Genomic DNA, 12,551 nt, shown 5'->3' with positions numbered 1-12,551 from the left:
CAAGCCTACACCGACCCTCTGAAAGAGCCCCCTGCACAGACCCACTTCTCCGTTCTATTCCTGAAATCCCACCAAGGAGCAAATTAGCATGGCCAATCCACCTAACCTGCACATCTTCGGACTGTGGGAGGAAACCGGAGCACCCGGAGGAAACCCACGCAGACACGGAGAGAATGTACACAGACAGTCGCCCGAGGTCAGAATCGAACTGTGAGGCAGCAGTGCTAGCCTCTGTGCCACCAAGATACACAATCAGGGCTACTAGTGTGGTCAGACATAGCTACTGTATATAAACGTTGTAATCTTTCTACTGGTATTGATCATAAAGTAAGAAGTCACGGGGTTGTTAAATTCTGTTACTCAATAAAGCTTTCAATACCTATGGATGACTTTGAGCCTTTTTCATCAAAGTGCAGAAAGCCTCTGCCGTAACTGGATTGAGTAACACATGTTACATACAGTAATGCTACCAAACACACTACAGTAAGGCAACAAAAGACTTCTTATAATGTGGTGACCAGAATTGCACACAGTACTCCAGCTGTGGCCTCACCAAAGTTCTATACAACTTCAACATGACCTCCCTGCTTTTGTAATCTATGCCTCGATGGATAAACGCAAGTGTCCCATACGCCTTTTTCACCACCCGATTAACCTGCCCTTTTGTGATGAGCGATGAAGAGAGGCTGGATAAGCTCAGGTTGTTTTTTTTTGAGCAGAGAAGGCTGAGGGGTGACCTAATTGAGGTGTATAAGATTAAGAGGGGTATGGACATGGTGGATAGGAAACAGCTGTTCCCCTTAGTTTAAGGGTCAATAACGAGGGGCATAATTTTAAGGGGAGGGGCAGGAGGTGTAGAGGGGATTTGAGGAAAATATTTTTCACCCAGAGTGGTGAGAGTCTGGAATTCACAGCTCGGTGTAGTGATATCCTGGTTGTGTTGAAATGCACCGAGTGACCACTAGGAGTCTCACTAGTATATAAGTGAATGTTAAAGTCAGCTGACATCTCAGACTGGCTAGAAGTCAAAGAGAGGCTGCCTGTGCATGGGTTTACTATTTTTTCATCTGTTCTCTTGTTTACCCACACTTCGTGTTAACAAATCGTTTATCGCTTTAACTACAAGTGTTCTTGTAATAGGTAAGGCCATCCGACACGAACATTACACCTGGGCGGACAGCAGAGATGGGAAACCTCACAACCTTTAAAGCGTACGTGGATGAACACTTGAAATGTCTTATCATTCAAGGCTATGGACCAAGTGTGGGAAAGTGGGATGTGTAAAGGGCCTCTCCTGTACTGTATGGTTCTATGACTTGATGAAAGGTATTGTTGGATATTATTGGAATGCAAGAGACATGGAAGTCAATTAGCAGGTTTCCATAAGCAGTACCAACATGAGGCAAAGGTGCCAGTAGCAGATTGGCCACGATCTGATCGAAGGGGTAACAGGAAAATACCTCTTCCTGTTGAGCCATTCTGAGCAGACGGGGCCCAGTTTAAACATCTTATTCAAAAGGCAGTGCAGCAATCTCAGCACAGCTCAAAGCTGAGATGTCTTTGTGTTGACTTTCATATGCGGGAAAAGCAATAGGTAATTATTGTGGGGTATACCAGTTTGTTACACTGCTTTATCTGCAATTGGAAACCGATATTCCTGAATAATTAGAATTTAAACAAGTTAAAGTGAAGAATGGAGTTCTGGAATGTGCTGCCTGAAAGTGTGGTAAAAGCAGTGACTCTCTAAAGGGAATCAGATAATTAAAAGGAAAGATTTGCAGGACTTTGGGGAAAGACTGGGGTAATGGAAGCTCTTTCAAAGGAGCAGGTATTATGGACTGAATGGCCTATTTTTGTTTTAAAGAAAATGCATTGGATTTAGGCAACAGATGCCCCAACATGCTTTGCATCCACAGAAAGACGTTTAAGGTGCAATCACCATTGCAATAGTGGAAACTCGGCAGCTTGTTTTTACACAGCAAGCTCCCATTAACACCATGTGCTAATGACCAAATAATCTAGTTTTTTTATTAATGTCGATTGTGTTATAAATATTGGAGAGGGTGCTATGCAGAACTCCGTGGCTGCTCTTTGAAAGGCTGCCTTGAGACTTTTTGTGTCTCCCTGAAAGAGGAAATGGGGCCTTGTTTTCATGTCTCATCCACCAGACCTCTGACAGTGCAGCACTCCCTCAGTACTGGCACCGGAGTGCCATTATTGTGTTCAAATCTCTGGAGTGGTTCCGAAGCCACAACTTTCTGACTCAGAGACGCGAGTCGTGACTGACACGATGAAAATGTCAGCGGTGTGGGAGAGAGTCCTCGTTGGCCACCATTGTGAAATGCGAATTACCATTCCGCTTTGCTTGGGTTGCCCGTTCCGCGATGTCAACGTGTTCGCGTCCGTCGGTGAACACGATCGCGATCTTTGGGATGTTCTCCGAAAGCGCCCGCGCCCCTTCGGCCACCCTGAAGCTGCTTTTAAAGATCTGCCTCAGAGCCAGTCCTGTCATGGGTCCTCGGCCGACGTATTTCGCCTGACTCACTGCTGCCTTGACCTCGTTCACTGTGCTGTATCGTCTGAGAGGGAATTCGGTCCTCACTTTAGTGGCGTACTGCACCAAACCCACTCGAGTTGCGTTCGCCGCAACTTCCAAACCATCCACGATGTTGTTGACAGACTGTTTCACTGCCTGGAAATTCTTTGCTCCAAGGCTTTTGGACCCATCAATGAAGAACACGAGGTCCATTGCTCCACTGGTACACTCTACAACGGCCAAACAGAAAAATATACATTAAGCATACCTCATGGACAATGCACAGCCATAAACATCGTTATAACATGAATCTTTGACAAAAGAAGGTACTGTGTTGGAGCTATAGTACGGATCTAACCAATCTTCATCGAGAGAAAGCCTTACAGCCTTGGTTCAAACATAGGAACAGGGGTAGGCCATTCAGCCCCTCGAGCCTATTCCGCCATTCAATGAGATCATGGCTGATCTGTGGCCTAACCCTATATACTTGCCTTTGGCCCATATCCATCAATTTCCTTGTTTAACAAAAACCTATCTATTTCAGATTTAAAATGAACAACTATTCCAGCTTCAACTGCTGTTTGTGGGAGAGAGTTCCAAACTGCTACCATCCTTGGAGTGAAGGTGTTTTTCCAAACATCTCTTCTGAACTATCTGGCCCTAATTTTTTAGACTATGCCCCCTTAGTTTTATATTCTCCAACCAGTGAAAACAGTTTATCTTTATCTACCCTGTCTTTTCCTGTTAATATTTTGAACACTTTGATCAGATCATCCCATAACCTTTATAAATTCCAGCAAAAACAGGTCTAATTGAGTAATCTCGTCTCATAATTTAACCCCTGTAATCCAGGTATAATTTTTGTGAACCTACTTTGCACTCCCTCCCAAGCCCAAAATATCCTTCCTAAGGTGTGGTGACGATTGTGGCAATAACAAAAGAGCTAAATCGCAGAGATGAGACGAGTGACTGCCCTTGACATCAGGCAGCATTTGGCCAAGTTCGGCATCAAGCTGCCCTGGAAAACTGGAGGCAATGGGAATTAGGAGGAATACGCTCCACTTTTTGGAGTCATCTTTGGCACAAAGGAAGATGGTTGGGTTTGTTGGAGGTCAATCATCTCAGCCCCAAGGCATCACTGTGCAAGTTCCTCCGGGTATAGTCCTGGGGCCAACTGTCCCCAGCTGCTATACAATGGCCTTCCTTCCAACATCTGTTCAAAGTGTTCAGTACTATTTGCAACTCCTCAACGGCTAAACAGTCTATGTCCGCTTGCAGCAAGGCCTGGACAACATTCAGTGTTGGGCCAGTGACTGATGCAAAAGTTACTTGCCAGCTAAGTGCCAAAAACTAGCCATGTTCAATAAGAGAGAATCTTACCACCTCCTTTTGACATTCAGTGAGATTACCATCACTGAGTCCCTCCCCATCAAAATCCTAGGAGTTACGACTGTTGAGGAACTCTAGTGGAGCAGCCATATAATCACTGTGGCTACACAGCAAGTCGGAAATTGGGATCTCAGCAGCGAGTAGATGTAGGAAGGATGTTCCCGATGGTGGGTGTGTCCAGAACCGGGGGGCACAGTTTGAGGATACGGGGTAGACCATGTAGGACAGAGCTGAGGAGAAATTTCTTCATCCAGAGAGTGGTCGGCCTGTGGAATTCATCACCACAGGAAGTAGTTGAGGCCAAAACATTGTTTTCAAGAAGCAGTTAGATGTAACAATTAGGGGGCGGCATGTGGCGCAGTGGTTAGCACTGGGACTGTGGCGCTGAGGAACCTTTGAAAAAAGAAGGTAATGTGCGTAGAGCTATAATACAAATCTAACCAATCTTCGCAGAGATAAAGCCTTACAGCTTTGGTTCAAACATAGGAACAGGGGTAGGCCATTCAGCCCCTCGAGCCTGTCCCTTCCTGGGTTTGGATCCCGGCCCTGGGTCACTGTCCGTGCGGAGTTTGCACATTCACCCCGTGTCTGCGTGGGTTTCACCCCACCACCCAAAGATGTGCAGGTTAGCTGGATGGGCCACGCTAAATTGCCCCTTAATTGGTAAAAAAATAATAATTGGGTACTCTAAATTAAAAAAAAAGATATAGCACTTAGGGCAAAGGGGATCAAATAATATGTGGGCAAAGCGGGATGAGGCTATTGAGTTGGGTGATCGAAGGCCGAATGGCCTCCTCCTGCTCCTATTTTCTATGTTTCTACGAGTAACTCGCCTCCTGACCCCCCCCCCCCCCTCCCTTCCCCCTCCCCCCAAGGCTGTCCACCATCTACAAGGCACAAGTCAGGAGTGTGATGGAATATTCCCCACTTGCCTGGTTATATGCAGCTCCAAAAACAGTTAAGGGAACAGATACCATGCAAAACGAAGCAACCTGCTCGTTTGGCATCCCACCCACACCTTAAACATTCACTCCCACCATCACCGACACACAGTGGCAGCCGGGTGTACCATCTACACGATGCACTGCAGTAACTCACCAAGGCTCCTTTGACAGCACCTTCCAAACCTGTGACCGCTATCACCGAGAAGGGCAAGGGCAGCAGATACCTGGGAACACCACCATCTGGAAGTTACCTTTCATGTCACTCACCAATCTGATTTGGAAATATAGCAGACGTTCCTTCACTATCACTGGGTCAAAATCCATGCACTCCCTCCCTAACAGCACAATGGGTGTACCTGCACCACACGGACTGCAGCGGTTCAAGAAAGCGGCTCATCGCCATGTTCTCAAGGGTAACTAGGGATGGGCAATAATTCTGGTCTTGCAGTGTTTGCATTTCAATAACAAATAAAAACCAAAAGATGACGTGGACCTTTTGGAATGTGCATTTGAACTGCAGCTCCCAATGGAAGTGAGTTGAGCTGAATGTCCTGCCCTTGTGCTGCAGACTCTATGTAATATGCTGAATTTACTGAGTGCATTGATTCCGAGAGGGGAGGAACAGGCAGACAGACTCGCTTCTATTCAACAAAGCTTCATGATGCCACCTCACTCACAAACTCTCACTCTTATGCCCCCACAGACACACTCCAAGTCTCTCAATCACCTCTGTACCAGGGCCAAGTGGGAGAAACTAAACTCATACACTGACCCGTGAGAAGCTCAAATAACCGCAGGGAATGTTTGGAATCCTATATCCCAGAGGACTGAGGAAGTTCAGTCATTATATTTAAGAATGTTGCAAGTAGAGTTTTGGACTTTCAGGGAATCAGGGGCAGGAATGTAGAGCTGAGTTGGAAGGCCAGCGATGATCTTATTGAATGCTGGAGCAGACTGAGTATGTCTTTGGGCCTGTTCCTATTTCTGATGATTGTGATGGATATACTCCTGGGGAGAGAGACACCCACAGACTCACGGTGACAGAGAGTGAGGAATAACATAGATTCAGCAATGATTGAATAACTCCAGATACACATCATGGGATTTTCACCAGTTAATGCTAAGGGTGGGATTGGTGCCCGAGTCAATCCGACGCGAAAATAAGAGAACCAAGATCAGCATTTTGTTGCTGTAAATCTTGATGTTGCTTCAGCGAAGTTAGGCCTGCCCATTGCTGCTGAGGTGGGATGAACAGAGTGAGTGGGCGGCGAGAGCAACAGCAGAACTATCGAGCCAGCTGACATGAGCTAACTGCACACCAATCAGGCTCAATTCAGGAGCTTCCGGATCTCTCTCTCTGACTGAACTTTGCATTTATAACATTGTTGATTCGTCCACAGCACCAGCCAAGACCCCACTGCTGCAGACTGCAACTCAGTGATGAATCTAGGCAACTAGATCTAACTCTAGTTAGAGGGCAACTGGGTTCCAGCATCTTAACTTGTGGCGACTATTGACACAATCTGCTCATTGAGGAATGTTGAATACTATCGCAATGTAACTAAGCATTAACCCCATTCTCCTGGTAGTTCATGTGACTATTTTTAACTGCTTGGCAAGCAATTTGTTTTAAGAATGTTCCATCTATTTGTTTATTTTATACAGGATTGGCCTTAAAATAATCTGATTCTTTTCCTGGCCTTCGAATTGTATCCATCCAAGTGGGCAGTTAAAATGTGGGATTTTCTTTTTAAATCGAAGGGACTAATATTTTTAACACCCCAAATTTTTACTGCCCTGGCTGGTGTTGCAGTGAGCTTTTTAATCTTTATTAGTGTCACAGGTAGGCTTACATTAACACTGCAATGAAGTTACTGTGAAAAGCCCCTAATCGCCACATTCCGGCTCCTGTTCGGGGACACAGAGGGAGAATTCAGAATGTCCAATTCACCTAACAAGCACGTCTTTCAGGGCTTGTGGGAGGAAACCGGAGCACCCAGAGGAAACCCACGCTGACACGGGGAGAACGTGCAGACTCCGCGCAGACAGTGACCCAAGCCGGGAATCAAACCTGCGACCCTGGCGCTTTGAAGCAACAGTGCTAACCACTGTGCTACCGTGCCGCTGTACTTCCTGTAGAGAGAGAGAGAGTGCTTGAAATTGGTGCCTAGTGTTCTGAATATTCTTGGTTAGGGGGAAGAATGTCACAACTCAAATAGCTGGGACGTGATGGATAGAGCACTGATGGAGCTCAGTCTTTATACACTTTTGAGTTTTATTTACAAGGACACATAATGCATGTGAACACTTCCAATCAACAGCTCCTTCAGACTGCTCCTACATAGGTGAGTTCAAATGTGTTCCCCATTAATATCCAACGTCTCAATAATGTTATCAACCAATTGATGTACAATTGACAAGGAGGGCTCTAATTTTAGATCACCACGTAGGGAATTATATGAAATATATGCAGAACATTATTGAGGTCCTGTGGCGCAGTAGGTTTTGCTCCAGCCTCTGAGCCAGAAGCTACAAGCTCGAATCCCACCGCAGGACTTGATGGTCAAGGAAGATGCGTTCATAAGGCGGCCAAACAGGTTGACTGTCAACCTATGAAATCTTTCCAAACACGTCAATGGCTGGCGGTACGAGTGGGAGTGACCCCTGATCAGCCACGTTTGGTGTGGAGTGGCGTTAATCCCCGAGCAACAGACTAGTGACCTGTTCCGGGAATTACTAGCTATGGAAGCAGATGGAAGTTTGCCTTAGTGCCCCACTAGGTGTTGGGAGAGGATTGGAAATTGGAGATGGCACAAAAATGGACTATTTGGCCTAACTGGCCGATGAGGTATTTATGCTCCACAACAGCCTCCTCTGTTACTCAGTGTGGTGGTATGATTAGCATAGCTGCCTGCCATTGGTGCAGAACACCGGCTTACCGTTGGCCCTGGTCGGTCATGTGCCTCTCGACCGGTTGGTTGAGACCAGTCATGTGATTGCTCCCCGATTGGTCGAGAGGCTGAGTTAACCCCGAGGCGGGGTATAAATACCCAGTACTCCCGGCGGTCGTCCTTCTACTGTAATCGACCGCAGGGCTAACATCTAGTAGATTAAAGCCATACTTTTGTTCAGCAACTCGTCTCGCGTTCAATTGATGGTACATCACTCAGCAGCTATGTAAAACCTTGTGTACCTTTCTCACTTTCTATCTTCTTCTCAAATGAGAAGTCCATTATTTAAATACACGAATGCACTGCAGTGGGTTTGATACTGAAATAATGTTCGATGTGAGGTAAAACAATGATGGGAGGTCTCAGGTTTTGTTTGGAACGGTCACAATGTGTCCGGTTAATGAGACGGGCCATTATCGGATGAGTAATAAGATGAGCGGGAATGATCGCCCATTTGCAGCTGATGAATTCTCAGCAGACCAATTTTGCTTATCTGCACAAAGCGCTTTTGAGGGTCCAGTGTTCAAAAACTGCGATTTTCCTCCCTGGACTTCATTGTGTCAGGATTACTGGAATGTTAGAAACAAGGTAATGATTAAAGGTGGTTTAATTTGGTGTTTCTGTGCAGGGAAGGGTACAGCTTCAGTTTGATTCATGTTGGACAAAAGGTGTTTCCATGAACGGGGGGTTTTGGCTTCAGTTCAAACGGTATTTCTATCGTGCTGAGAGAGAGTTTAATGACAAAATTAAACACAAGCTTGGAACCATAGAACCACAGTGGAGAGGCCATTCAGCCCACGGAAACTGCACTAACCCTCTTAAAGAGCACCCTACCTACGCCCCATCCCCTTAACCCCTAACCTGCACATCTTTGGGCACTAAGGGGCAATTTAGCCTGGTCAATCCACCTAACCTGCACATCTTTGGACTGTGGGAGGAAAACCGGAGCACCCGGAGGAAACTGCACAGACGTGGGGAGAAAGTGCAAACTCCACACAGTCACCCGAGGCCGGAACTGAACCTGGACCTTGGCGCTGTGAGGCAGCAGTGTTAACCACTCTGCCACTGTTCCGCCCCTCAGTGGCTGTTGCAAATGAGCTGTTGCTGAGCAACCAGAAGCCACCTTTAAGAAAATATATTTTTTTGGTGTGTTTAACTGAACTCAAAAGGCAATTGGAGCTAGGAAGCTACATTGAAATAAAAAGGAACAAAGAGGAAGTGCTATTGGAACAGGGTATTGTTAGTTGAAGTTAAAGTCAGGCCTAGATAGAGCAGAGCAAATGAGGTCGACTAGAGACATTTTTAAAGCAATTGTAAGGTTTGGTGTTCTTATTTCCAGTCTTTGAAACAGTAGTATTCTGTGGCAGACTAAGTACTTGAGAGTGCACAAGTTTGGATGCATGTGGCAATTTAAAACAAAGGAATACTGAAAGAGGAGTTGGAAAACCTGGAGGTGGATCCTTTCTGAAACAGCTGAGGGGAAAGCATTATTTGGAAGAAGATTTTAAGAGGGAAATTTGTATACACCCGTGTGACAATCATCTGGCAGAATTTGAGGAAGAATGTGCAGAAGATCGATTGGATGGCATCTTCCACTTGATTTCAGAGTGGATTTGACCACAGTTAACTTGCTGAGTTACCTCCGCATTGCTGGAGGAGGTGCTGACGACAGGGGGACTGGAGGAGGGGGTAGTATCGGCGGTTTACGGGGATATTTTGGAAGAGGAGAAGGCACCGCTGGAAGGGATCAAAGCAAAATTGGGAGGAAGTGTTGGGAGAGGGTATGGAGGAGGGGTTCTGGTCTGAGATGCTCCGGAGACTGAACGCCTCCACCTCGTGCGCGAGGTTGAGACTGATACAGCTGAAGATGGTATACAGAACACACCTCAGAAGGGCGAGGGTGAGCCGGCTCTTTGAGAAGATGTGTGTGAACGTTGCGGGGGGCCCTGCAAATCACGTTCATACCTTTTGGTCCTGTCCAAAGCTGGAGGATTACTGGAAGGAGGTTTCTAGGGTTATTTCTAGAGTGGTGCATGTGAAACTGGACCCACGCCCCAGGGAGGCCATATTCGGGGTGTCGGACCAGCTGGGGTTGGAAACGGCTGTGGAGGCAGATGTTGTAGCCTTCGCCTTGTTGATCGCCTGGAGACGGATCCTGTTGGGATGGAGAGCAGCCTCTCCACCCTGTGCTCTGGCATGGCGGGGGGACCGTTTGGAATTCTTGACTCTTGAGAAGGTTAAGTTTGACCTGTGGAGAAGGATGGAGGGGTTCTACAATTCATGGGCGTTATTCATTATGCACTTCCAAGAACATCGAAAATTAGGGGCTGGTATAGCACAGTGGGCTAAACAGCTGGCTTGTAATGAAGGCCAAAGCCAGCAGCCCGGGTTCATATTCCCGTACCGGCCTCGCCGAACAGGCGCTGGAATGTGGCGACTAGGGGCTTTTCACGGGAACTTCATTGAATGTGACAATAAGTGATTATTTATTTATTTTATTTAGTGGTGGGGGAGGAGGGGGAGGGGGACTGTATGTATTAATGGTGACAATGGGTGATTCCCGATTCCTTTTTGTTCGTTGTTTATGTTAACAAATGCGGGCAGTTGTTTGGGGGTTGGTGGGAGGATTGGATCGTTGTTGATATGAGGATTGACATTGTATTCGTTACTGCTTATTGTTTATTGTTGGTGGGTGTAAGTTTGGGAGAAAATATTGAAAAAGGAGGAGAATACAAATATTTTTAAAACACTTGCTGAGTTACAGGGACTGTAGATTAACTGAGAACATTAAAGTATAAGATCTATTTTGTATCCCGTGTTGTCCTTAAAATCTGTGTATATTTGTGAAGATAAGTGGGAATGAAGGAGTATTCATTATACTCAAACTTTTCATCTTTAATAAATGTTGTTTTTTGGTATTAAAAGCTGATTGGTAGTCCCGTGACTCAGTTCATCTACGTTTTCCAAAAAAAAAGTAAAAGTTACGCTCTTGCGAGCCAGAGTTGCATTCTGGGATATCCCGCGCCCAACTATTAACACCAACTGGGATTGTAACATTCGGAATTACTGAGCAACCAGCATCTCAAATCTGGACTCTCTGGTGGAAAACGAGACGGGTGCACATCCTAACGTGATTTGATTTGGGCACGTTTAAACCATCACATCCAACTGATGGTTTCTGTAGCCGATGGTGGAATGGTCGTTTCTGCAGAGATGGGATTGGGAAAGAATGAACTAAGCTCATTACAAAGCAAGTTTGAAAAGGAAATGAAGACGGAGAGCTGTGAGCGAAATTGGAAAGACTTACGTTTGCAGGTCTTCCCGTCGGGATTAAGTAGGTATCCTTTCCGACATCTACAAAGATAACTGTCTACTGTGGTCACGCAATCATGTTCACAGTTATGCCTGGCCAGGACACAGGAATCAATTCCTGCAAGAAACACAGAAAATCTACTGATGTACATTACTGTAAGCCGGCTGTAGGATAAAGGTTAATGGGTATGTTAATTAAACAATGATGTTAATGATAATATAGGCATGACATCAAAGACCATGCAACTCCCAGAGGGAAAGACACAGAACAGCCTGTGTCCAGAGAATAATGTACTTGCCATTCAGTCTTGGGTGTAAATAGCCGTAAATAAATAGTTTTAAGAACAACGTAATACCGATTTAATGCAAGTCACTCAAAGGGTAAGAAAAACCTCATCCAGTTAGAAGACAACCCAAATACAGGATGGCAAGCCAAACTAGAACTATTGCTTTTCGTTCTACAGTCAAGGCATATAGAGTGGTAGGGTCATAAAGGTCCACAGCACAAAAGGCCATTTGGCCCATTGCTTCTGTGCCGGTCAAAATAATAATAATCTTTATTATTGTCACAAGTAGGCTGACATTAACACTGCAACGAAGTTACTGGGAAAATCAGTCGCCACATTCTGGCGCCTGTACACAGAGGGAGAATTCAGAATGTCCAATTCACCTAACAGCACGTCTTTCGGGACTTGTGGGAGGAAACCGGAGCACCCGGAGGAAACACACGCAGGCACGAGGAGAATGTGCAGACTCTGCACAGACAGTGACCCAAGCCGGGAATCGAACCCGGGTCCTGGTGCTGTGAAGCAACAATGCTAACCATTGTGCTACAATGCCGCCCAAAGACTAGGCCTTTGGAATACAGTCAAGTAACGTTACCACAATGCTGCCTCCCCTTAATGACAGGTTATTGGGCTGAATGAGATTTTCAAAGATTATTTCAATAGATGTGGGGCTGGATTCGCCGATCCTGGGGCTATGTCCACACGCCGGCGTGGTAATGGTGGCGTTTTACTCCAGAAAAAACTGGCACTAAACGGCCACCGATTCCCAGTTTTGCTGTGGGCTGGCAGGACAGCAGCGTAGAGCACTCGGCTGTAGCTGCTGATACGCCCCGGCGAATTACTGGGTCCCTGGCCGTGCATACGCCAGGCGGCGACCTGCAGCGGCCGCGCCATGCTTCATGATGGAGGCTGCTTGCGGACCTGGCCCTCAAAAGAGTCCCCCCCCTTCGGCCGGCTCGCGCGCCCCGGACCGCCCCACCACAGTGCCCCCAGCCCTGAATAATGTCCCGCCTTACCCTCCCCCGACTGTGGGGGCGTTGGACTGAGTCCGCAACCACCACGCCGTGTTACCGACGGGTGAAACCACACGTGCCCCATGCCATCGGGAACTCGGTTGGTCGGGGGCGGAGCA

The 12,551-nt window shown here is 46.6% G+C and overlaps 1 protein-coding gene across 2 annotated transcripts in view; it reads right to left on the bottom strand.

Annotated features, from left to right (window-relative positions):
- Nucleotides 1-12,551, bottom strand: part of LOC119972223 (matrilin-2-like) — a 36,829-nt gene that overhangs the window by 4,766 nt on the left and 19,512 nt on the right. For both annotated transcript variants that reach the window (XM_038808599.1, XM_038808598.1), the window contains 2 exons: nucleotides 11,128-11,250; nucleotides 2,353-2,766 (listed from right to left, as the gene is read on the bottom strand). In XM_038808599.1, coding sequence (XP_038664527.1) covers nucleotides 2,353-2,766; nucleotides 11,128-11,250 — 537 coding nt within the window. The remainder of the gene's footprint in view (nucleotides 1-2,352; nucleotides 2,767-11,127; nucleotides 11,251-12,551) is intronic.

The sequence above is a fragment of the Scyliorhinus canicula genome, chromosome 10 (genome assembly GCF_902713615.1).
Source record: "Scyliorhinus canicula chromosome 10, sScyCan1.1, whole genome shotgun sequence".
Lineage (NCBI taxonomy): Eukaryota > Metazoa > Chordata > Chondrichthyes > Carcharhiniformes > Scyliorhinidae > Scyliorhinus > Scyliorhinus canicula.
This window is presented reverse-complemented; position numbering and strand designations above follow the sequence as displayed.